Source organism: Nannobrachium achirus (genome assembly GCF_963921795.1).
Source record: "Nannobrachium achirus genome assembly, chromosome: 19".
Lineage (NCBI taxonomy): Eukaryota > Metazoa > Chordata > Actinopteri > Myctophiformes > Myctophidae > Nannobrachium > Nannobrachium achirus.
Window position 1 is genome coordinate 6351452 of NC_137826.1, and position 27903 is coordinate 6379354.

At 46.0% G+C, this 27903-nt stretch overlaps 1 protein-coding gene across 1 annotated transcript; it reads right to left on the reverse strand.

Moving 5' to 3' along the window:
- Positions 1-106: 106 nt before the first annotated feature.
- Positions 107-27903, reverse strand: LOC308304167 (hepatic and glial cell adhesion molecule-like; the record flags this gene model as incomplete). The annotated part of the gene is made up of 5 exons (XM_080748726.1): positions 107-400; positions 2964-3058; positions 4757-5038; positions 12364-12708; positions 27822-27903. The coding sequence occupies 5 exons, from the start codon at positions 27901-27903 to the stop codon at positions 107-109; spliced, it is 1098 nt and encodes a 365-aa protein (XP_080604852.1).

Here is a 27903-nt window from a genome sequence, read left to right on the forward strand (position 1 = left end):
GGCTTGGCAGCCACGCCATGCACTCGAGCCCTATATTATTTCACACTTTTTCATTCACCTTTTGTTGTCACACATTTGACGCTCTGGGCTTTGACCTTTAATCACCTCACTCCGGGCCGAGGTGGAGCTCTTCCGAGTGGCGTCCGCGACCAACGCCCGGCGGGGCGTTCTGGAAGCCGTTGCCAGAGTCATACGGGGATCGGGGCGGGCACAGGACCTTGTGGCGACCTGAAGGGGGCGAGCTCGCCGGGGTGGGGGGGTACCTCCGGACGCTGCGGTCCGGGACGTCGACGGATTGGGAGGAGAGCGAGGGGGTGATGGAGCTGGTGTCGCTGGGGGTGCCGTTGGACTCTGACGGGGAGCCGTTGCAGGACGAGTTGTGCTCACCCTTTAAGGAGCCCTATGAGGAAAACATAGGACACTTTCAACATGTTTCAACTACTCCGTAATAAAGTCACGACTGAAAAGGTTTGTCTGATCAAAAAGTCCCATTTGAGAAACAAAGGAGCACCGCCCACCCCCTACACTAGCGCTGTTTCCTAAACAATTGACACACTACTTGGGCTCTATTTTGACTGTCTTAAAGGCCCGCTGACACGCCCCGAAATTATAATAGTATGATACAGTAGGTCACGTGGTCTCTCTGAAAACGGTCTGAAATAGTCTGAAACTCATGTCACAGTGTAATCTGCCCCTCGCTCCCCAACAACAGCTGACCAGTACTATAAGTACTAGTCTAAATACAGTCAATTAATTTGATTGGCTTATAATTGTGCATTCCCACAATGACATCATACAAATATTAACTCATATTTTAAGATGACTTTTTAAAGTGACAGCACCACTTTAGGTGACAGTACCCCTTTAAGTACCAGCTCTTACGCCTTAATACTGTCCATACTGTCCCCAACCACCGAACATTATCGTCAGAAAGGTCTGGTTCAACTACAAAATGACGTCACTCGCATCTTCTGAAAAGCATTACCCCGAATTAGAGTTCAGAAAGCTGCACGTCAGAAAGACGAACTCTCAGACGAAACGTTTGGTGGTCGGTATTTTATTTTTTCTTCCTATCGCCAAAATAAAAGTCTGGGTTTCCGAGGCTAGGTGGTCGGAGACATGAGAGCTGGTACTTAAGACAATCAATACAGCCCATTGGTTTAATGTTATTGTTCCTGCTGTTTACATACTGCAAACTAGCTGAAGAGATCACAGATTGAGGCTTTAACGCTCCATGTGGTTAAACAAGAAGCCATGTTTATGTCAAAGAAACCTTTGACACGTACCTTTGTCTCCAGGAAGTAAAGAGACACTGGATTCTTTCTTTCAGGCTTGATCACTATTGGAACACTAACTGTGGCAAAACAGACAGACAATGCAAACCGTCAACTATCAATATACAGGCTGTGTATAGAATGTCTTATGATGTTTACATTTTGGTAAACAATCTAGCTCTACAGTGGGGTGATGATTGAGAAATGAGCCATACGTGAATGTTGACAATGGTCGTAAGTCTTCAACAGTGGATTTCTAGTGGGATATTTTTTCCTAAAAAACAAACGGAAAACACAAATATTTCACACGTTAGAATTAAATGCCATGTCAACTGAGATGGAAATGGTCCATGAGACAACTGGCCATTTATGCTACACATTATTCCTTCGTATGCAGCATAATAAAGATACAATAAAAGACATTGATTGAATACTACAATAGTTTACGGTTATGCCACACACAGGAGTTAAAGAGGCATTGCCATAGTTTTGTACTTTTTCTGGTTTTCATGTGTCTAGGAGGTTGACAGTACTTCATTAGACCCCCTGGTGACTGGTGTGGTTGCTATGAGCAATTATGTATTCCCTTTGTATTTGGGGTTTCTTCCTGGAGGCTGACACCTTGTGGGTCTAAAGTGCAGATCCAAAAACACAGATAAAATGACATCATATAATCATCCCCTCCCCTTTTACCATTCACCCAACACTGTGGGTGTGGCTATCTTCAGCTGGGTCACCAACCACCATGACGCATACTTAATGAACTGGTGGGTGTGGCCACATAAAAACCTAATTTTAACTATTTCTGTACACTTTTTTGGAGGAAAAAAATCTTCCTTCTAGTATAATCATAATACCTGATAATCATGTTTTAGGGGGAGAAAAATCATGGCACTTCATCTTTAAGCTAAATTGTTGGGCTGACATTGCAGGGTCCAGTCTCTGAATCTTGTCAACCAGAATGATATTCACTGGAACAATGGTGCATAAGAACAATTTGCTCTCCAAAGCTTTGGAACCAAACACTCAGCTTAAAATGCTGCAGTCGGAGTAGACATGAAATCATGTCTGTGCAAAAGTATGCTCTAAAGTTAAACCAGTGGTTCCCAAACTTTTTAGCTCGAGACCCAAAAGAGACATTTGCCCGGGACCCAAACTAGTGAAAACAGCAGATCTACAAGCTCACGACGCATCGCTTCGCGCCGCGTTGTGAGGTTGTAGATCGGCTAATTTCACTACTTATTAAACATTTGTTTACTAATTTATGGAGTTTCTTAAATTCTTATTGTATTTATTAATGAAATTACTGAAAAATCTTTGAACCAGTGCTCTAAACTCTTTCTATAGAGGGTATGCGCATGCATAAAGTGAATGGCCAATCGAGTGGCAAATCGAGTGGCAAAGTGAGTGGCAAATTGAGTTTAATGTCGTTTAACATTGTTTAATGCAATCCGATAGGACTTTTCTGTTTGGATGTATGGGCTGTCAAGGCCAGAAAGTAGTTTTTTGCCACTCAGTAGGCGTTCCCGCATAACTTCCGGGTATGATGATGATGTCACGCGCATACCCTCTATAGAACCAACTACTAAACTCAGCAATCTGAGTTCCCAGAAGTTCTTTTTTTCGTCACTAGGGGGGACGAGAAGAAACTGACTCAGAGACATAGCAATGAGCCAATGTGAGCGCTCACTTTTTGGAGGGCTTCCAGCAGGCACACACCGTTACCAAGGTGATGAGGAGGAAGATGCCTCCGGTGGAGAGGATGATGTACAGAGAACTTCTCCCTGGTACAAACACAAAGGTCAAGGTAGGTTAAGCAGAGATCCTTTCATACAATGTCTCTCTCTCTCTCTCTCTCTCTCTCTCTCTCTCTCTCTCTCTCTCTCTCTCACGATACAGGGAGTGAGTGTAATTGGAAGTGATGAAACCCAAAAATAAGCTGACAAGACAGATTTTTGGCTGAAATGGGCAAACCACCTTGAATTTTACTTACTTACTTTTGTTTTTCACCCATTGTCAATTGTCAAAAGATTAGGGCTGCGACTTTAACGAAAATGTACGCAATTAAAACAAATGACACATTTTAATTGCGCTTAGTGTTTGCACAATGGAACCTTTCTCACTGGACGAGTTTCAGGCGTACCGTCATCATAATGGTGCACCAACCAACAGTCAACAAACCCCAGTGCACGCAGTGGGAGAAGAAGTCAATCAGCCTGCTTGTTTGCTCGGCCCAGTGGACCAAAATGTGTTGTAATTGAAATAAATTTGTAAAAAAAAATAATAATAATAATTATATGCGATTAATTTCGAATAATTAATTACAAAGCCTCTAATTAATTTGATTATTCTTTTGAATCGAGTCCCAGCCCTACTGAAAATGTAATCCTGGGCGCTACACTCCCTCTGCTAACTGGGGAGAACAATGGACTGACCTCATGCTTCCTTCAATGCATGAGGAGTCCAAGTCGCTTCTTTTCACCTGACAGTCGGGAGTTTCCCCGGTTGGACGTAGCGCATGGAAGAAACACGATATACCAATCAGTTCCATTCCCCTCCATCAGGCACCCCGGCTGACCAGGGGGAGGCATTATAGAGACTAGGATTACTGCATATTTTTTGTGAGGTTACCTAACCTAGGGGACAAAGGGAAAACATGCAAACTCCACACAGAAAGGCCCCTTTTACCAACCCCACCTAGGGTATGGGCACTGATGACGTGGAGGAATAAAACAACGAAGAAAACAAAAAAGCTTTGTTTCAACCAAAAAATACCCTACCATTAATATAGACTAGAAGCTCGGCCGCCGAGCATCTAGTCAGGGGCCAGCCAATTCGGGAACTATGTAAATAGGGAATGAATGCCGCCCTTTAATGCAAACCCTATTATACCTGTTGTCATAGGACCTGTTTTGAACATCTGTTTGCCTGTGTCCATGTATGCCCATACATGAAGATATCTGTATCTGTCTGTCTGCATCCATTTTATGCCCATATATGGAGATCTCTGTATCTGTCTGTCGGGTGGCCGAGCGTCTAGTCGGGGGCCGGCCTACTCAGGAACGATGTTTATGCCCATATATGGAGATATCTAAATAGGGAATGAATGCCCCACCCTTTAATGCAAACCCCATTATACCTGTTGTCATAGGACACGTTTTGACTTGTTTGCCTGTGTCCATTTATGCCCATATATGGAGATATCTGTATCTGTCTGTCTGTGTCCATTTTATGCCCATATGGAGATCTCTACAGACACAGTGCCGGCTCCGGAAAACACTGATGTCAGACATGAGCTCCGAATACGGAGATTCCAAACCTTTCGCACTGGTTCCGGAAAACCGGATCTGGTTGAGGCCGGGCACTGCACTCCCTGCTGCGGCGGGGAACGCACGTGCCAAATTTGGGACTGGCCTATGCTAATGCTATTGCTAAAGTATAATAGTGTCAGTGCACGTGATATCAAGGCAGAAATCACCTACTGTAGACAGACAGTCTTATGGGCAGGCTCTTCATTCCGCCCAGAGGGTTCTCCACCGCGCACGCATAGATGTCGTCATCGGCCATCAGCACTCGCGTGATGGTCAAGAACCTCTGGTCAGGTGACAGGAACAGGCGCGTCTCATTGGTCAGAGCTTTGCCACCTTTCACCCAGCTATATGTGGTCCTGGTTCCGTTGTCGTGGGAACAGTTGAGGACAAAGTTCTCGCTGAGTTCCAGCACCGACGAGGCCTCCATGTTGACGTAAGGCCTGGATATGGGCTCTGTGGGGACACATGATAATCACATCAATTACTTCTTAACACGGGTCATCGCCATGTTAGTCTCGCGTAGCCAGACAACTATTCCACAATCTCCGAATGCTATATAGAGTCTGGAACTACAGCTCCTGAATGGCGAATATCGGAAGCTGGCATTTCTGTTCTCGAAAATATATTTTGAAATCAACAATTAACAGTCTGGTAGCTTGGGAAACCCAGACTTTTATTTTGGTGATAGGAAGAACAGTCTGGCCACGCCAGACTATCACCATGTTTGCTTGTGTCGGACATTTTTGACAAAATGCAGTTTTTGCCACAGTCTCAGACATATAAAATGAGTGAATATTACCAGAAACACATAAGGAGATAGCCCTGAATGACCAAATGGACTGTCTCTACAGGTCCATTTGTGCATTCTCAGAGTTAAGAGGGTTCTTGTAAACAACATTTTTTAGAACCACTTGTACCAGTGGACTTGTAATGTGCCATAGTGTCGTAGTAAATCAGTTTCATACATATTCTGACAAAACCTGGAGGCATGCAGTAATTGTGTCTAATGACAACATCAATAAGAACATTATAATGGTAAAATCGAAGATTTGCCACGGACAAGATCAAAGTCTTTGCCACAGACACATTTGTGTTGTACGGACATACCGGTATTGTTGACCCCGGCTTCTTAAGCACATCAACCCTAGTGTCTCTATTCTGGGGAAACATTAGGCAAGAATATCCAAACAAGTTCACAAATAACACGTTGCATCGCACCGATTTGTGAGCTTATACTGTAGATTGGCAATTTCTACAGAAGGCTGTATACATTATTGGTCCTAGTATACAGCCCTGAGGGATGGCAATATATATTTTTGTATTGGATAGAGAAGAGATAAAAATGCAAGGCCAACAATTCCGGAATACACTTCAATATTACTTACTATGTAGCCTAAAAGCTAGAAAAGCTTCACTGGCTTACAGTTGCCAGTGAAGCTTTTTTCTTTTTTTGTGTGTGTATGACATTTGACAAAGCCACCAAATGAAATGTATCACATCAAAAGGGACTTACATAATCACAAAGAACTTCCTGCACCTTTCATTACATTTGTTTCTGTTGTTTTAGCCTACTTTTTTTTCCTGGCTTTGTGTCAGTCTGCATGTATTTTTGGTATAAACATAAAAAAGGACAACAGAAAATATGTCAGGTCACTGGTCACTGTGGTCAGACAGTGTATTCCACCACACCTTCCCTATTTCCCAGGGAAACTAAAGACGGATGATTTCTGAGAATCTTCCTATCTTAGACAAGGCAAGGTCTGAGTCATAGTGTCGGGAGCTTTGTCAGAGTACCCAATCTACCCCATATATGGAGATGAGTCAGATGACTGTTCCTGTCTGTCTACCTGCGTCCCTTTTATGCCCATATCAGTCCTTGTCCCTTCATGCCCATATATGGAGATCCCTGTTGTCACCAGTATATGCCCATATATGGGCATTCTCCCTTTTGTGCCCATATATGGAGCTGACTACATGATTTGTTTGTGCCTGATGCTATGATGATGAGACACATTCAGGTTAGGTAACACACTCCATATTTGGGCGTAGCTGCATTGGGAACTCCTTATATGGTTATGGCTGAGTCATAGTGACATGAGCGTGATAATGGCCTGATTGATTGATTGATAGCACAGAGTATGATCGAATAGGGGAAGGGGATCAACGTCACGTGATTCCCTTGTTTGGCCCAGAAAAAAACTTGACGTGTGTGTCTCAAAGAATATTATTATTGGCAGAAATGTGGAAAGTTTCGAATAATTAGTTTACATTTTTCACAAGCTCGTGGTTGTTGTAATTACCTGCTCTATAATACTTCACCATATGTTGCGCAATGACAAAATAAACCCTTAATATTTAACATTCTGTACGTTTCTTAAAGGACAACTCCGCCCTAAATCACTTCTAGGCTCATTTTCCTACTTATATTGATCCAAAAAGACTGTCCATGGGGTCTATTAGGCACAAATGCTCCTGTTGTCCAGTTTCCCCAGCAGAACCCAGCAGCTCTCATAGCATAGAGTGGAGCCTATAAGCCTATCACTTTTACGCTATGTGTTGTGTTCAAAAGTGATTTTCTTTTTCATGAATGTGTTACTAGTTGTCAATACAAACACATCCATGCCTTGGTTTTCCCACACAAGCCACCACAATCCCATAAATAATGTTTTGGGGGGAGCATTTGGCACAGGTGCCAATCAAAGTGACTGTACTGGCCAATCACAGTGCATCTTTTCCGGGACTTGGCAAAACACATAAGAGAATAACATCTGTTTAGCAGAGTATGATGGCTTGTGTGGGACAACGATGACATGGATGTATTTGTAATGACAACTAGTACCACATTCATGAAAAATAAAATCACTTTTGACCACAACAAATAGTGTAAAAGCGATAGGCTTATAAGCTCCAATCTATGCTATGAGAGCTGCTGCGTTCTGCTGGGGAAACTGGACAACAGGGGCATTTGTGCCTAATAGACCCCATGGACAGTCTTTTGGGATCAATATTAGTAGGAAAATGAGCCTAGAAGTGATTAAGGGCGGAGTTGTCCTTTAATGCTATTTTGGGGAAGGAATGGCGGATTTGGCCAAGCCCTGAAATACCTGTGTCTCAAAGAATTCAATGTGCTTTACACAGAACACCAAGCAAACGAAACCCAATTAACAAAATGACATTAGGATACAAATAAAACAAAAGAAGTCAAATTTAAAATAACTCAATCAAAGGCTGCGGCAAACAGAAAGGTCTTTAGTTGTGATTTGAAATAAATATACGAGTGGCAGCAGACATGCAGTTTTCTGGGAGTCTTCTGGGAGTTTTCCAGATATGTGGCACTGCTGTCTGTAAATAATGAATGACGGAAGCTTAACAACCCATTTAGGCCTAGAATTATTGAATGCTTTAACCAGTGAAAAATAGCAGATATACAAGCTCACAGCGCGGCACCGAGTGCCGCGCTGCGAGCTTGTAGATCTGCTATTTTTGAAAAATCATGATTTTTCTTTGCAAGTCTTTGAATATATCTATTTAAAAGCGAACATTTGTAAATCAAATATTTGCTTCTGGGGGGTCCCTGGAACAACATATTTTGAGATGGGGGTCCGTGGCTAAATACCTGTAATTTTGGGGGTCCTTGACATGAAAAAGTTTGAGAACCACTGATTTAGAGGAAGGATTTAGAAGTCGGGTCAAAGATCGGGTCAAAGATATTCATAGACTTGCACACATTTTCACGATTTTTCAAAAATAGCAGATCTACAAGCTCGCAGCGCGGCACTCGGTGCCGCGCTGTGAGCTTGTATATCTACTATTTTTCTAAAGTTAAAGCATAAAATAATGGTTAAAGTGGTTAAAATCTAACGCGACTCAGGCGCATTCCAGGCATTTGAGAGTTAAAAGGCCCCAGCATAAATGATGGGTGAGGCATGATGTGCTGTGCAGAGAAGGGAGATGATTGGCAGCGACTGCAGTACAAATGGAGAATTGGCAGGAAGCAAATGAATGATGGATTAAGGATTAATTAAGTTAGTTAATTAGCAAACTAATAATGATAGCAGTATTAACTGCACGTGTTTTTATGGACTAGGCATCTTAGAACTCACTGTCGCAACATAATCTGCTTCTACAGTATAGGGGGATTTTTATTTCTTATTTTCTGGAGGGGAAAATGCAATTATATTTCATTATGAAGTAAAGTAAAGATGTTTAAAATGACTGTATGTCAATACTGTATGTCAATAAGACGTGTGGAACGAGTCACATTAAATGTAATGCCTACAATTCCAAGTGCTTGTCAGGGTTCTTATGACTTCCTATCTAGCCAAGCTCTATAAGCCATGAAGAAATATATATACAGTATATATACAGGTGAACAACGTCAAATAGTGACTTTGATATTCGAATATTTGAATATTCGAATATTTGGTGAATGCCCTAATACGTGTGTGTGTGTGTGTGTGTGTGTGTGTGTGTGTGTGTGTGTGTGTGTGTGTGTGTGTGTGTGTGTGTGTGTGTGTGTGTGTGTGAGTGTATATATGTGTGTATGATTGCTGAAAACAGCAGATGTATTCAGCTCCTTGTCAAAAAGACAACATTCCAAGATGGAACGGTTATAGTTATTTTCACACTATCAGCGATAAACGTGTAATTGTCTGGAGTATACATTATTCATCCGTGCAGCTGCCAAGGGTCTTCCCAAGCCCTCTGAATAGAGCTTGTGTTTGTGTATCAACTGTGTTGGCGGAGGTATGCACTCTGAGTGCAATATTTCCACTTTCCTCAACTAATTAAAACATGACATCATGTTTGTGTCTGTCAAGCCGAAAGGCTGGGAGGTGGCCATTATGTTTTCGCCCCTGCCCTGTCTGTCTTTCATTTGGTAAGAACCTCACACAGACCGGTGCACATTTTATTACATTATTTCTGGAATCATTCGATCAAGAACAAAAATCAAACCTCAGTTCGAAGTGAAGCGGTGAATTCTAGCGGTGTTCTAGAGCTATGAAATCTGTGTTCTAGATCTATACATTCTGTGTTCTAGATCTATACTTTCTATGTGCTTTAGTTCTATAATATGAATCCTGAATGAATGAATGAATGATTTTGTCTGAGGGCCAAATTGGCATGTGAAGCTTGACCAATCCTTAATTGGTCAAGCATGCACGGGACATGTATGGGACAGACAAAATTGACCATTCAGATGGGACAGACATGTACGGGACCGCTTCAATAATATATCAGTCAGATTTTTGAGCGGTGCTAACCGCTCCCACGCCTGGCTTTGTGTGTATGTATGTATGTATGAGCACGGATCTCCATGTATGGAGATAACTAACGCCATGAACAGAACGGCCCATACAAGGACATGCACGCTGTGCCGTGTTTGATACCATGAAAAGTGAGCACCGCTCAACTAATCAGGTGTGTTTTTCATATTCCATTCTGATCGGAGATGATATTACAAGAAATGCCAAAAGAACAATCTACCCCAAATTTAAATCACACATTGAGGAGCATCTATAAAGAGCCAAAAGCTATCTTAGATCCACTCATAACGGACACAGAGAGACATTTCTCTCACGTTCTTCTCTCACGTCAGCTCAAATGTAAACACAAAGGCAGTCTAGAGTGTGCAGTCTAGGTCCACTCTTTTTTCCCCTCTAGAACAAATACGGGGAAAAAAAAACAATCTGCAATGTGTTGTAACGGGTTGTGATCGTGTAGATCTGCAATTTTTGCGATTTGGTCAATTATAAAGGGGAAAAAAGGACGGGCCAATTATAGAAACGCCGGGGTGGCCAACAAAGTGTATAGGGCTCAAGCCGTTAAAGCGGTCTTCTATAGCAGGGGTTCCCAAACTTTTTTGTCTCAGGGCACCCCATCAATATTTTTGGAGCGGTGAAAGCGCTCCCAATAGACAGGTATGTCCGTGGGTATGTGGGTGGCTGGCTGGCCGTGTCTGTCCGTCCGTCCGTAGCCTGGCAATACCTTGAGTGGCCACACACACAACACACTAGTTAAAGGAGGGGCGCTGTTTTGTGCAGGCCAGGCACACTCACCACTCACTCACTCACTCACACACACACACACACACACACACACACACACACACACACACACACACACACACACACACACACACACACACACAGGGTATAGCTGCTCAGATTCACCGCTCCACTTCGAACCGAGGTTTTTTAATCCGAGGCACCCCTACATTATAATTTTCACTCCCAGCACCTTATATTTATAGCATATCGTCGTTGTCAGGTGGAAACCTTTTATGTCCAAAACCGTTCGTTTTGTATTTATCATCTATAAAATGTACTAAACAGTGAAAACAGCAGATCTGCAAGCACACAACGCCTCGCGATGCGAGGCGTTGTGTGCTTGTAGATCGGCTGTTTTCACTCGTTTTGAGCGACAGTCTTGTATGATGAAGCAGGGCTTTGCTTTACTAGACGTAGGCCTACACATTTGAAATACGATATTTTAGTGATTATGTTGCGAGGAAAGCGTTGAGATAATAGCCATTTTGGTTAGAACTGACTGAAAATAACTTTGTACTTCAAGTTTAAAATGATACTAAATATTTTTTCAATTGTCCAAATGAATTCCAAATATTATCAAATTATCTCGCGGCACCCCTGGACTGCCGTCACGGCACCCCAGGGTGCCCCGTCACCCACTTTGAAAATCCCTGTTCTATAGGGCATACCGGTAGCAGTGAGAGAGGTTTTCTGGCGCCACAAAGAAATCGTCCATTAATTTCCCCCAAATATATAGGCGAAAGATTTACACAAATATTTATTATTTTAAGCCTAGAATAAAGAAATGGGAGAAATGGTCTGAATTCATGACCCAGGATAATGACACCACGAATGTATAATATGGACTACAGTGTAATGATAACAATTATGTAAAAATGTGACAAGCTGCTAATAAAAATTAAGTTGAAAAAATAAAATAAATAAAGCCATCCAGGATCCTGGTGAATAATGACCATAGATCCTTTGATTCTGTGTGAGAGAGGGAAAAAAAAAGAAAAGCGCAAAAAACTAAGGTTATTTATTAAATGTAGTATATCATGTAATTTTTTTTCCTTCTTTCTTTTCACAGAATCGAAGGTGTTATCATCATGATTCACCAGCATCCTGGATGGCTTGATTCTAGGCTTAAAATAATAGTTTTTTTGTAAATCTGGAAAAATGAACGGCCGATTTTTGTGGCACCAGAAAACCACGCCCACCCCTATGCCCTATACCAGGGGTCTTCAACAGGGGGTCCCGGACCCCTAGGGGGTCCTCAGAGTTACTGCAGGGGGTCCTCCAAATCTTTGAGTGATAGAAACTTTTTTTCTCCTCTTTTAAATTAACCACTTGAACCCTAGTGTCCTTATTCTGAGAACTTTAGCCAAAAATAGCAGATCTACAAGCTCTGCGAGGCGCTGTGAGCTTGTAGATCGGCTATTTTTTGCAAAGAGGTTTGGTGTAGAGGGGAAAAAGAGCAGACTAAGTACAGAGTGAAAGGTCAACTTTGTTAAGTAGGCTAATGACAGTTCAAGTGGTTAAATATCTGAAAACACAATTGACATGAATCCAAAATACACTGATGATTGTGCTGTCAAACAATGACACTATGGAATCTATGAACAGGTTGTGGGGGTCCCTGCTTCATCTCTCTCTCAACTAAGGGGTCCCCGGCCTGAAAACGCACGTTTTAGACCCCTGCCCTACACAAAGCAGGCATAATCTTATAGTAATAACATGTCCACCTACGATCCACAGTCAGGTCAATGCTGCCCTCTCCCGTGAAGGTGTCGTCCGTTATGGAGATCTCCACCTCGTACGTTCCCTCGTCCGAGAGCCTGAGGTTGTGGAGGAGCAGCGTTCCGTTGGGGAACACCAGGATGCGGTCCCGGTACTCGGGCCTCAGCGTGCCGATGATGTCCGTGCCGATGGACTGGACCACGGTGACGGGCTTGTCCCGCTGCAGCAGCAGCCACTTGATGACCGGCGGGTCCTGGCTGATGCTGCTGTAGGAGACGGAGAAGAGGGCCTCTCCGCCCATCGTGCCCCTGATGAGCGTGTTGGGACTGGTGATGTTCACCGCAGCCACCTGACCTGAGAGAACAGAGAGGCCAAGGTTAAAGGAGGATTCCGGCCTAGAGGCTTTTCTTACCGTTAGTTGATGTTATTTACTCCCCAAAAGATCCAGATGTTTTTTTTCTTTCTTCTCCCGACCCGACCACGGCTCCAGACCGGAGTGATTACAATGATAATGCACTTACCGGTATTTCTATTTTACAATCTGTAAATGTCTGTCGTACTTAATTCCACTGGTACAGTGTAAATGTCCCACTGAGTGCAGCCATTATTGTTTATAAACCGTGAACTTTGAACTCATGTTTGAAATCTTGTCTCGCAAAACATCTGAATCCTATTGGAGTCAGTTTGTGGCGTGATTCGCACCCGGATCTGCTCTTGTAAACAGTAATGGCGGCCCCCTGTTGGAAAGGAGACCGTGGATCGACTCGAGTCATTATGTACGACAGATATCTAAGCGAGGATTTGCATTGTAACCAGTGATGCAATGGTCCGGTCACGCAGGTAGTTGCCGCACCATATCTTTTTTGACCTGTGTCACGCCATGCAAGGATGTGTTCCACTCACTTAGTGAGCCAAGTATCCTGGGCTGGCTAAAGCACCTACTTACTTAGCATAACAGGTTTAGGTGGGGGTAGGCGCTGGCCTCACATACATATACATTAGTGTTTAATACCGGGATTCCCGGGAAGCGGGATTCCCGGGAAAAACTAACATATTTAGCCTCCCGGGAAAAGGCTTTGTTACCCGGGAATCCCGGAGGTTGTTTTTTTCTTGATAGAAATTGCTACTAATTACTAGAAAGGCCTACTACAGAGCAGAGGCAATTTGGCTGCATGTCACATTATCCTCGCTTCCTTTTTTAACAGGAAAAATATATCAGAATGCCCAGTTCTGTCCTGCTAAAGCCCAACAATAATAATAATCTTTATTGTCCCCAAAGGGAAATTTGTCTTCACAGTCTGTTCAAACAAGAAACAACACATAGCCAAAAAGACAACACAACATATCACATAGACAAGTCATCAGTACCCCACTGTACACAGAAAAGACCCTCTTAGCGATTGGGGCGATTGTTTAGCAGATTGTTAAATGGCTGAGGGGACAAAACTCCTTCTAAACCGAACTTTGTGCCACGCCAAGGTTCTGTATCGGCAATACAATACAACAATCACTGCAATACACAATGCACTGCAATACAACAATCCTAGCCCTGAAACATGCTGGTCGTATCATACAACCGTCATGTTTCAGGGCTACAATAATCCTGCCAATTCCAATATCAAATGAATCTCTCTCTGACTCTCTCTTCTGGCCGATTCTCAGCATGAGAATGAAGGTTTGGTTTGGTTATCATGGGAAGCGGTGGACGGAGAGTGCTGTGGAATTCTACATGTCCCATATACTAGATAAACTTGTTTGATTAAATATAACGTGGTGGCTCATTAAAAGCTCATTAATACTGTCTTCCCACAGTCCCTTTACCACTACAGAGACACAGCATAATATTCTGTAAGTAATAGCCAAATGTTGTGTTCTATACCTTGCTTTCTTTGGGGTGATCTATGAAGAATGATCTTGCAAACGTTATATTCCCCAAAATAAATATCCATGTAACTGTAGGTAGGCCTATGCGATGCTTTATAACAAGCCATTGAGGAACATTGTTTTTGCATTGGGAAGAGTTGTGCGTAGCCTCGTCCATCTCCCATTAAGCTTGATTAGGCTATAGTTTGTCTTGTGAGTGTTGTGTCATGCTGAAAATAGCCGATCTACAAGCTCACATAGCGTCTAATCTACGAGGCGTTGTGAGCTTACAGATCAACTGTTTTCAAAGACACATGGGAATTCAAACGATGGGCTACGCAATGTCGCCCCCAATGGGATCTATAATGAATTTCAGCTTGGTTAAAGGCACATTCCATGGTTTTAATTGAAAATTATTATTATTCTTTTTTTAACGGGAATTCCCGGGAAGCCCGGGAAAAGGCCAGAAAATTCCCGGGAATTAAAATGTGATATTTCCCGGAAAATCTTAAACACTAATATACATGGGGCATCCTGGTAACAGACAGTATTGCTAGCAGTCAAAGATGTTTACTTTTCTGATGCAGTCGCGTCGCGGGTCGCGAGAACAAGAACATGTATGCACATGCGCGGGAACGCGCGTGCCGTGTGCACGTGGCGTCACTAGATGACCGTACCCCCAAACATTGAATCATCAATGCAACACTGGTTGTAACCAACTGTGCCAGACGGAACCTGTGGCCGGGTCGGGTGAATGGACACGATCGTTTTTTTTTTTCTCTCTCTCTTTTTGTTTTACGTCTGGATCAGTCTTTTGCGGATTAAATAACACCAACTAACGGTAAGAAAAGTTTCGAGACCGGAATTCTCCTTTAACAACACAAGTTAGCTCTTTCACAGCAAACTCAACCTGTAATCCAGGCCACTGAGGCCAGCCAGTCAACACCAGTGCAATTCCTTTCAACACCTTGCAAAATGCAACTACTTGCAACTACTGGCAATTCTCCCCAATGGCAGTTACAAGGAGTTGCATTGGTGTGGACTGGCCTTAAAACTGTTTTGTTACAAGGAGTTGCGCCTAGTTGCATTGGTGCGGCCTGGCCTTATTACCCTCAACAACACTGCGTGAGATGAGATCTGATATACTTTATTAATCCACGAAATTGAGGCGTTACAGCAGCACAATGTGATCAAAATAAATAATCTACAAGACAAACACATCAGACACAGATGGACATACTCACACAAGAACAGGGCAGACACAGAACCATTAAGGGAGAGAGTTCTTATGCATTATGCAGTCTGATGGCAGTTTGGCATAAAAGGAAAGTCTGTATCGCTCCGTTTTCATATGCAGGAGAGTGAGCCTCTGGCTGAAGGAAGGTGTTCACTCTCTACTGCATCCCGCCATAGAGTGGGGAGGGGTTAAGCAGAACTGACTGACTGCAGCTCTTCCATTGGGAGCAGGGACGTTAGAGAGGCAGGGGCAGAAATTTCCAAAAGTGGAAATATCGAAAATAGCAGACCTCCAAGCTCACAACGCGTCGCAGTGCGACGCGTTGTGAGCTTGGAGGTCGGCTATTTTCGGTGAGTTATACCACTGAACTAAGCATAATCAAGTCGATACTGGAGATGTGGTGTAAAGGCATGGATTTCTACACAGAGAGGGCAAGTCTTTCAACATGCTGCATTGAAGTTCAGGAGAGTTTGGAAGAGGCAATTCCCTTGAATGCTGCCTTCAGGCATGGCATGGAAAGATGGCGTTTGCATTACTTTCAGCATGGTAAAAACTCTGTGCGCTATGGTCTGGAAAGGGCACTTTTTACAGACGGATAAAGGGGCAGAGGCTCATGCCCCTTTGATGTCTATGTGTGAACATTTTCTTTTCCTCCTATCTTTTTTTCTTACTTCTCTGTAACTTTGTAAATAACTGTATACTGCTGTGCTACAACACTGGACAACTGAATCTCCCCCTTGGGATAATAAAGGTATCTATCTATCTATCTATCTATCTATCTATCTATCTATCTACATGCCTGATTGGGAGGCCAACAACATGTCATAGCATGTTATCACCACACAGTATAACCTATAGCAAACACATAAATATACCCTACTAGCCCTTACCCGTTCAAAGATATGAGCTCCTAAATGATGTGCAGTGTGTGGGTTATGGGATGTGCACTGTGCACACAGTATATGAGGGATGGAAAGTAACTTTAACTGGTGCTTGCATGCTAATATGTAGGAGCATCAATGTAAGAAATACCCGTTCCATTTAACGGCTACAGAGATACTGTGTACCGATCTGCATGATTTTTGGACAACATCTGTAACAGGGCGGGTACCCCCCCCCCCTCCACCCCCGCCCGCCTGCACACACACGCACACTCCCTCCCCCCCCCCCCCCATGTGTGTGTGGGGGTTTGTGTGTGATTGTGCATGGCCTGAACAACAGCGCCCCTCCCTTAACATGCGTGGTCACAAAAGGTACTGTAGGCTAAATAGATATAGATACACCATAAAAATGCTAATGTACAGCATATGATTTGTGAAAGTGACAAACGGGCTTCACAGTTATGTCAGGTGTGTTCATATGCTATTGGTGATGCGATTTCAGATCAATTGCTCCAGCCACTGAGGAGAAACGCTGTGACAGACAGACAGACATACACTCAGACACTCAGACACTCAGACAGACATTTGGAAAATTATAGTATAGATAGCAGCCACCTAGTGCACCTTAGCGACAACCTCACAACACCCAAGTATACCAACTTAGCAACCACTTGGAAATTGCTTATAGCAACCAGCTTGTTACACCTTATTAACACCATAGAAAATATGTGTACCAGCAACACCTTAGCCACCACATAACAAATCCCAGAGCAACTGCCTAGAATACCACACAATAAACGACATAGTATAGTATATCTTAAAACTGCATATTAACACGCTATTACCACACTACTCCCTATTTTGCAACCACCTAGCAAACAAGCACTTGCTACACCCTAGCCACCGACTCGCATCACTCAGGCAGCCAAGTGGTAAAGCCTAGCAACCATTGAACCTTGAACCGCTTAGAGATCTTAGTCTTAGTGACACCATTAAAAATACTGTGTGCCTGAGCAACAGCCTCCCAAACACCTACAGCAACACACCAGCCAGTAACCACCACCTAGAAAACCCTTTTAACCACAGCTAGTCAGAGCGTTTCAGGCAAAAATCGTGCACTTTATGAAAAAGCATGACATTTGGCACACAGTTAGAACATGCCATATGGAACATTTTTGTCTATAGGGGCATCGCAGATTTGTCTTGGGAAACTTGTGGGAGCCAATCAAAGTTGGGCTCTCACAGACTTTACTATAGAGTAAAATAATACAAAAAAATAAATATGCTTTAAGTAGCACGTGACGGGTCAAACTAGGTGTTTATTGTCATACCTCCAGACAAGGTCCCCCATTGGGATATCAGCGCCATCTGGCGCTGCAACAGAGTAAAACTCATAAGCTCCCGTACGAGAAATATCATTTGTCGGTAGGGCTGTCAATCACAAACGAGGGCACCGCCCCCGAGTGTATATAAGCCCTGCGGGCTATCATAACTTCCTCTTCCGCACCTCTGCTTACCTGCAACTAGTGTCGCGAACTCAGCCATATAAGTATAATTTTCTTTAAAGTTTAGCCTAAGCGTTGACTAGGAAAGTCGGCCACTGGCCTTTAGAGATTATTCTCCTGTACGTTCTAATTCTATTCTTCCTAACAGTTCGGTCTCTTTCTTCACTTTCGCTTTGAGTCTTTACTTCTTCTCTGTACGTTCTGCCACGTGTCTCCCTGCCTTAGCTTAGCTTCGCTTAGCTTCGGTTAGCTCACGATGGCAGCTCGTCGACCTACAGTTAGCAGCCTGCTAGCTAGGGTACCGAAGAAGTGCGGCCTTCCCAGCTGCAAAGGCCTCATCGCCAATGAAGATACACATCCGTTCTGCATTGTCTGCATGGGGGTAGGACACGCCTTGGCCTCTCTGTCCCCTCCGGCCCCGGCCACGGGGGTGAACTGTGCTGAATGCCTCCAGTACGATGTTCCAGCCCTCGAGGCACGATGCGAGATCGCTGCCGCAGGCTACGGCCTTCACACCACGGTCTCCGCCGGAACCCTCCCAGACACCTCTCCTCGTGTGCCGGACAGCGCTGAACGCCACAGCGCTGCTTCTCGCCACGTGGTTAGGCCTCCAGCGGCCTCGCCCTCTGCTAGCTTCGGTAGCCCCGTTGCTAGCGGGTCTGCGGCCCCTGTTTCCACTGCTGTTTCTCCGACGGGCTCGACTGGTGCCGTGCCCAAGAAGAGAACATGCAAGACCGCCCACGTTGTTTCTCCGCCAGCTACAACGTGGATCGTCCCCCCCAAGGAATTCCACCCTCTAGTCGTCGGGGACATTCCTCTCTCCTTCTCCGTCCCCCAGCTACGGGCTATGCGGCCACCTAGCCCCGTCTCCTGGCATGCTAGCGACGGAGACGAACCGGAGCTAGAGGACTACGACATGGAGGAGGTGGACACGGAGGGTGAGTACTCGGAGGAGGACGAGTCCTCTTTCCCCTCCGGACAGGGCGGAGGCGCGGCCAGGGTGGTTCCTCATGCCGAGGCTTCCATCTCCGCCGCGTCCTCCCAAGCCCCTTCTGCCTCTCTCCCCCCTTCCATGCCGGCTGGGGCGAGAGGGGCAGCGGCGCAAGACCCAGACTCCATCCCCATGGACGAGCTCTCGGTGCTGGAACGCGCCGCCATCCGGTGTGGCCTGGAGCTGCCACTCGGAGATGCGCCACTCGGACCACGGGCTAGGATTCCTCTCCTGGGCCAGGATTTGGAGTCCTCTCCCCCGCGTCGGATGGAAAAGCTACCACTAGTCCCAGGCTTTGCAGAGGCCCTGCATTCAACCTGGACTACACACAAGGACCCCCCCAAGCTCCCCTTCCTGGTCGATTACCGCGACTCAGAGAAGGCGGGAATCCCCTTGTGCCCTCCCATGGACAAGCTGATGGCCCAGTCCCTGATAGGGAGCATCAAGCCCAACCATGAGCGGACCGGTCCTGGAGGCCGGCCTCCCCTCAATCTGGCCGTGGGTAAGAAGCCTCCTGGGTTTGCCATCCCCTTTGACGACAAGCAGTCTTCAAGGGTGAGGAACTCTTACAGATCGTCCGCGCTGGCAGCCAGGACGATGAACGCCACCCAGCTGCTGCTTTCCTCCACCAGGCGCCTCCTCAGCGAGATGCGGGAGGTGCCTGACGTGCTGGTGGAGGAAATGGACAAGTCGCTGCGCATGCTGATGGACTTGAATGTCCACGCGATCGAGTGGCTTGGACATGGCATGGATTATTGCATCCAGGCGGAACGTGCCAGGTGGCTAGACAAGGTACAGTGTCCTGGCAGTTCTGGAGAGGAGACCGGGAAGATCCTGCAAGACCTTCCCGGCCACCCTACCTTCCTCATGGGCGGTGGACTGGAGCTTCTCCGCCAGGAGGTGGCGGATAAGAAGATCACTCTGGAGCTCCTGGGAGCCACGACGGACCCCCAGGTACCCAGAAAGGAAAAGAGACAGGGACGGAGCAAGGCCCCTGGTCAGGCTGACAGGGGGCGCTCTTCCTCCAAGCAGGGGAAACAGAACAATCCCCCTAGGACCCCCTCTTCTTCCTCCGCGGGACCCCCTCGCACTGCAGCGGGGGCTCAAGCCCGCTCTCAATCCCGCCACCCTCCCAGGCACGGGATACCGGCCAGCTCCCACAAAGCCCGTGGGAAGCCGCCGCGAAAGTGACACTGGACTCTGGCGGGGTCCCCCTGAAAATTCAGGGGACCCCCCCTTGCAAGCGCAGACGTTTGGACAATATGAACAATTTTTCTTATGCAAAGAAATCAATGTTTATTCCTCCTCTGTGCTCTCCTCCAGTGCCTGTAATAAAAAGTGTGTTGATGAAACAATGCCTGTTTATTTCAAACCCACCTGCTTTACTACAGACGACCCCATTTTGCATGAATTTAACCAGTGTAGAGAAGTCCAGGCTGGAATTTCTTTCCACTCAGATAATATCGCTTCCTCCAGTCATGCAGACAGGTTACAAGCAGAATATTTCTCTTTGCAAAATGTTCCCAGACAAGCTAATTCCTATTCACAGTGGTATAGTCTCTCTAGTGTGCAATACCCCTCTGTCTCCACCGAGCGGCACTGTTATGCCGACTCTAGTTCAGGACAGGAGTTTGGTCTTAGCGTCAGGGAAGAAGCCAACACATATCACCCAGGGTCGGCCTCGTCTTCCCGCAAGGAAGCATATAAAGGCCTTAGCACAGGTTATAAACGTAAATACAATTCCCCGAGCCGGGGATTATGTTACTTATGCGATGAACCCTGTCCCCCGGGCTCCACGTTGTGTGTCGCATGTATTTTTAACAAGCGAGGCTTCTTGGAGGTCACGTGTTCGTCCCCCACCGGATACGGAAATAAGCGTACCGGAAACGGAAACGCTCTTTCCGCCGGTGACTCCGCGCCTTCCGGCCCGGAGGTCACGTGTTCGTTCCCCACCGGATACGGAAATAAGCGTACCGGAAACGGAAACGCTCTTTCCGCCGGTGACTCCGCGCCTTCCGGCTCGGCGTCTAGCGGATACGGATACGTGCCCGGATATGGAACCTTTCCCTCCCGGCCCAGTAGTTCCGCTCAGGCGGTACAACCCCAAGGCTTCTCCGTTGCTCAGCAACACGTTAGCACAGTGTGCAGAGCAATGGAAACGTTGCAATCCGAATCACTGGGTGTTTCGGACGGTGACGCGGGGTTACAGACTACAGTTCGCGAAAAAACCCTCCCTATCCAGCAAGGTTATTTATACTCAAGCCCGCGGCTTGAAGGCCGATGCCTTGAGGGAGGAGATAAGCTCACTATTGCGCAAGGGCGCTATAGTGGAGTTATCACGCGACCAGAGCCGTTTAGGCTTCTGGAGCCGTTATTTTCTGGTTCAGAAAAAAGGAGGGGGGCTGCGTCCGATTATGGACTTACGTGCTCTGAACAAGCACTTGAAAAAGTTCAAATTCAGGATGTTGACGTCAGAGTCACTGATGAAATCAGTGAGACAGGGGGATTTCCACTGTTCAGTGGACCTGAAGGACGCTTATCAGCACATCCTCATTTATCCCCCACACAGGAAGTTCCTGCGGTTCGCCTTCGAGGGGCGCCTGTACGAGTACACGGTCCTCCCTTTCGGTCTTTCTCTGAGCCCTCGGGTTTTCGTGAAAGTGACCGAGGCAGCCATTGCTCCACTGAGGCATCAGGGAGTCAGGCTGGCGAACTACATAGACGATTGGATGATTTCCGCCGCCTCCTGCTCAGAAGCGGCGCGCCATACCAATCTGGTGTTGTCACACCTGAAGGCCTTGGGTTTCAACGTCAACTTTGGCAAAAGTATGTTGTTACCCTCCCAGCAGATTTCCTTTATAGGAATATCTCTGGACTCGGCCACCATGTCCGCTCGCCTCTCCCCGGAGAGGGTGGACAGGTTTCTGGCTTGTCTGGGCTCCTTCCGACTGAACCAGGTGGTCAGGTACAAGGAGTGCATGAAGTTGACTGGGCTGATGGCTTCAGCAGTGCAACTTCTGCGTCTGGGCAGGTTTCATATGAGACCTTTCCAGCGGTGGTCACTGGCGCTCAGGATTCCTTCCCTGCAAGGGTACAGGAAGGTGTCAGTCAGCCAGGTCTGCATGGACGCTCTGGTCCCATGGAGGGACCAGGCGTTGTTGACAAGTGGGGTCTCCATGGGCGAAGTGGTGTCACGCAAGGTGATCACCACAGACGCCAGCCGCTCGGGGTGGGGCGCCACCCACGAGGGGCGCTCAGCCAGGGGTCTTTGGACCCAGGCCATGTTGGAGTACCACATCAACTATCTGGAATTAATGGCGATCTACTTGGCGCTCAAGCATTTCGAACCATTTCTCCGGGGTTGCCATGTCCTGGTCAGGACGGACAACACGGCGGCCCTGTATTATCTCAACAAACAGGGCGGCCTCTCCTCGCGGACGCTGGATCAGCTGGCGCGCGAGATGACCCTCTGGTGCTTGCCTCGGTTGAGGTCCATCAGAGCCTCCCATGTCCCGGGCCTTCAGAACGGCGGCGCCGATCTGTTGTCCAGGGGGGAGCCTCGTTACGAGGATTGGTCTCTCCACCCTGCGGTGGTGAGGCAGATTTTCTCCAGGTTCGGTCGACCGCGAGTCGATCTCTTTGCCTCCCAGGAGAACGCGAAGTGCCCCCTTTACTTTTCAGTGAGGGGACCTTCTCCTCTGGGGATGGACGCGTTTGCTTACGAATGGCCACAAGGTCTTCTCTACGCGTTTCCACCCCTGGAACTGATTCTTCCCACTCTGGAGAGGATCAGATGTTCCAACCAGGAGGTTCTTCTGGTGACACCATCCAGGGGAGTGTGGAGGTCTCTGATCACCCCACTGCTCTCTCAACCCCCTTGGCGGCTTCCCTTGCTCAGGGATCTGCTGCGCCAGGCAGGGGACGAGATCTTCCATCCAGACCCACGGGGCCTAGACCTGTGGGTTTGGCCCGTGAGAGGGAGAACCTGCTTGCAGCAGGCTTCTCACCGATGGTTGTAGCCACTATTCAGAGTGCTAGAGCCCCCTCTACTAGGGCTGTGTATGATGGAAGATGGAATGCCTTTTTGGACTGGTGTGAGCTACAGGAGCCACCTGTGGTGGCTCATATAGCTTCGGCCCAGAAGGTGTTAGATTTCCTGCAGGACCGCCTGGACCTTGGTCTGGCGTTCTCTACACTGAGGGGTTACTTAGCGGCTATTGATGCCTGCCACCTGGGGGTGGCAGGCAAAGGCCTTTCTAAATTCCCTGAGGTGGTCCAGTTCATGCATGGTGTGGACCATTTGAGACCTGTGACCAGAGCCTTGTTTCCTGTTTGGGATCTACAAGTGGTTCTTGTGGGCCTTTGCAAGGCACCTTTTGAACCGATTGGGAGGACCTCTTTGAAACATTTAAGTTTCAAAACAGCTCTTTTGCTTGCCTTGTCTACGGCTAAGCGTGTGAGCGATCTTCATGCGCTCTCTGTGAGCCCTGATTGTATGAGGTTTCTCAATAATGACTCCAAGGTTCTTCTTAAACCTCATTTGAGTTTTATTCCTAAGAACCGAGTGGTCCCGAAGGAACCTGTTGTTTTGACGGCTTTCCATCCTCCTCCGTTTGCATCAGAGGAGGATAGGCGTCTTCATTGTCTTTGTCCAGTTAGGGCCCTGAAGGCCTACTGTGATAGGACGGTGGACAGCAGGTCTACTTCTCAGCTTTTCGTGGTCATGAATGCCCGTCAACGGAAAGCGGTGTCCAAACCCACTCTGTCGAGATGGCTTGTGGATGCTATTAGGTTGGCTTACACCCGGTCTGGGTCTGAAGTGCCGGAAGCACTTAAGGCCCACAGTACTAGGGGTGTGTCTACCTCTTGGGCTTTGTCCAAAGGTGTCTCCATTGAGGAGATTTGTGCAGCGGCGAATTGGTCTTCGCCGTCCACCTTTGCGACCTACTATCACCTGGACGTTGCGCCTTCTGTGATGGCGCATACGGTTCTGGGTGCTGCTGCCCTTCCTACTATGTAGTGGGGCGGCTCTCTCCCCTTCCTGAGATAGCATGTTGCTGTCTCTAGAATACGTGGGGGGACCCTGAGTTTTTCCCTTATATTATTGCAATTTTATAAGGTGGACCTGTGTCTGCCCTTAGTGCATAAGGCAGGCCTCGGTCTGTCAGGGTCTTTTTCTGTCTGAACACGCCCAGGCCCTGTGGGTCTGGGTTGGATCAGTCCTGAAAGGGGTCACGTCGGTTAACAGGACCTCCTTTCCGGGTGTGGTCGGTGTGCACGACAGTCTTGTCGGTTCATGACTTCTCGGGGAGTATATGAGTCCCAATGGGGGACCTTGTCTGGAGGTATGACAATAAACGTATAGGTTCCGAACGGAACCATGTTTATTTAATACCGGAGGACAAGGTCCCCCAGAATAAAGCCCCTCGGTTCGCTAGTTGCGGGCGCAGAGGTGCGGCTTTAGAGGAAGTTATGATAGCCCGCAGGGCTTATATACACTCGGGGGCGGTGCCCTCGTTTGTGATTGACAGCCCTACCGACAAATGATATTTCTCGTACGGGAGCTTATGAGTTTTACTCTGTTGCAGCGCCAGATGGCGCTGATATCCCAATGGGGGACCTTGTCCTCCGGTATTAAATAAACATGGTTCCGTTCGGAACCTATACGTTTTTCGGGATTCTGAATCCAATGCAAGCATTTGTTTTGCAGGAAAAACATTCCTTTCCAAGAAACGTCCGCCACAAAACTGTGAAAAGTGATGACTCATCACTAAATCATAGTTTTATTGCCAAATTATGTGGTCAGTTTTTAGCTCAAGGGAATGTTTTTCCTGCAAAACAAATGTTTGCATTGGATTCAGAATCCCGAAAAACACCTAGTTTGACCCCTCACGTGCTATTTAAAGCATATTTATTTTTTGTATTATTTTACTCTATAGTAAAGTCTATGAGAGCCCAACTTTGATTGGCTCCCACAAGTTTCCCATGACAAATCTGCGATGCCCCTATAGCCAAAAATGTTCCATATGGCATGTTCTAACTGTGTGCCAAAGGAAGCAATTTGGGAAAAGGTGCTTTTTTAACACACAGACTATTTACCACTATGCAACCAGGCATGCGGCAACTACTAGAATCAGAATCGGTTTAGTTGGCACATGACAGGGGTAAAGAAGAGGGTGTTTTTTTTTACTTTTTTGTACAGGCTCCATCATTTTGTCACTTTTCAGCATTCAACTGCAAAAGTATCAAAAGTAGTACAGATCTACAAGGATCTGCAACATTTGATACTTTTGCGTGCCACTGTATGACCAAGTAGGGCACTCATTAATGTGGGAAAAACAACCAAGTTAGAATATGGAGATATAGGAGGTTTCTGCCCGACAGCGACGATTTGCATTAGGCTATTGCTAACCATCCCAGCAATAACAACCCTGCGTGTTCTTCAAGAAATGCACATTCCTGCATTCTGCGTGACTTTGCAGAAATTGTGGGTGGCAGACACATTCACTATGAGAAAGGTTTGGTCAGTGTGGGCAGAGGGAATGTGCATAGCAGGGTTCTGGCTCCGTCTAATAAAGCTACTGTTAGTAAGAACATTAGCTCTGGGTCTGGAGTGGGCGTGGGCAGAGCCAGATAACTCTGTTCCTCTGGTTTCTACACTCTCAGTGCTGGTCCAAGATGTACTCAGATTAGCGTTTTACTTTGAAGTAAAAGTATCAAGACAAGAATACCACAATTAAGATACTCAATACAAGTAGGTCCTGCATTCAAAATGTGTATGGGTAAAAAAAACTAGTAAAAGTACAAATGTATTGGTATCAAAATATACTTGAAGTAAGTACAGAATGTCCCTTTTTACACATTGTTTTTCAAAGGTTTTAGAAATGTATCAAAATCTTATAAAAATAGCAGATCCACAAGCTCAAAATGCGTCGCATTGTGATGCGTTGTGAGCTTGTAGGTGGCTATTTTGTATTTATTCATTTATATATGAAGTAAAGAATAGGGCTTCAGTGGTTAATATGTGTCGTAATAATCAAATAAGTGTAGTCTAAAAATCACACCCAGTGTGAAGTGAGCGGTGCTATGTCTGAGTTCATTTCATTTCATCAGACAGACACCAACTGACCAATCACAGTCAACAGACAAGGGACAAATGGACAGCTGCTGTTAATTAAAAAAGAATAGTGTTGTGTCAGTGGAAATACTCAAGTAAAAGTAGAACTACCTCAAAAGTATACTTACAGTAAGTAGCCTACATTACTTTAAGTAAATATACACCACCGGTATCTATCTATGGAAACTGGCCCTTGCGTGGGTGTGTGGGCATCTCCCATCTCCAACCGGGCTCGAGCAAGCCTGCATAGCAGCTCCTCAATCACCATGGCAATGCTTAATTTATGCTCCCGTCGTACGCCGGTGTCGTGCTTCTGAGAATAGCTGATCTACAAGGCCGCCAAGGCGTTGCGAACGCGACGCCTTGCGGCCTTGTAGATCGGCTATTCTCAGCCGCACGACACCGCCGCACGACGAAGTACGAATCCCAGGCTCGCTGTCACCAGGGGAGAGCTGGGAACAAAGGCGGGAATTGTTGGGGTCTTGTTTCCTTCTGTGTGTCAGCGCATGAAAAGAGCACTCACAGCGACACTGTCCAACATAATAGGCTGACACAAACACAGCAGGCCCAGTGTCTCTGCTGACAGACACAATGACACAACACAACCACGGCCATATCCAACATACAAACCACTGCTTTGAGACACAGCTGGGGGGGGTGGGGGGGGGGGAGCATGCATGTTTCTTTAGTAACACTATGTAACTTTGCAGTGGCGTCAGTTCAGAAAAAGCTAAGGTATGGCAACGTGACTGAGGGCGCGCGTGCAAGACACCAGTCATGTTGCCATACCTTAGCGACAGGCACATTGAAAAGTACTTTTTATTATTTCCCTCTGTAGTCAAGGTATGGCAGCTGCCATAGCTTGCCATACCCAATTGACGCCTCTGTAACTTTGTCAGGCGCCTTACAAAATGGTTACGCGCGTTTGTTTGTTTTTACATCATACACGACCAGTCTGTCCCAGGTAAAGAATGCTTCACAAAAACACTATGACAGAGGACAGTACACGTGGGGTACATAAAGAGAATATAGACGTATAGTGCTGCAATCTGACATAAAGCAGACAGATGAATATTTATAATTTCACCCTGAGCAATTCACAATTTAGGCATCTATTGGATGCTTGTGACTCGCAGTCAGTGCTGTGACTAAATGGCACAAACCCTATAGTCAACAACCGACAGCGTAAATGCTCACGTAAATATAGTGTGCAAAGAATTTACCTTAGAACTAAGTAACATTCTTGGGATATGTGTTCAAGCAAACAGTATGTGTGAACAAGTAAACAACAGCCATCTATCTGTATTGTATAACGTATCGAACAAAAGTAGACAACAAGAAGGTATACAAGGGATGAAGAGTGCTAGGGTCTGAGGTACAGTCTGAAGAGGTGAGTTTTCAGACTGGTGTAAAATGTGGAGTGAGTCTGCAGTTCTGACTGAAGCACTAAGTATTTCATAATGTTTTGCTGGATTATAAATCTGGATTATTTATTCTAAGTGCGTTATGTGTTCATGTGAATATATGGATACAGGAATGTAGTGGGCACTACCGAATATACTGTATACCCACAAATATCTTCTGTTCACATAACTTTCCATGTGCATTTGCATTGCACTACAGTGTTCTTAGTCATGTAATGCCATATTCAATCACATATTTCTACTACATCAAATGGTATTTCGAAAACTTCATGATCAGAATTTGGTAACTATTAAAGTTTCTGCTCTCGTCAAATATCACTTGGATAGATCAAGGATCATTATCTTAGTTCCTGGCTCACCTCAGGAAAGGCGTGTCCCTTTACATCAGCATCATTTCAAACATTAGCAAGTTATTTTATACTCAACTTATATTAAAAAATGTAACATACCTGAGTGGAGCAAAATGAGGAGACACACAAACACTAACAGTCGACGGTTGGCTTTTGAGGGAACTTCCCTCGTCGCCGTCAT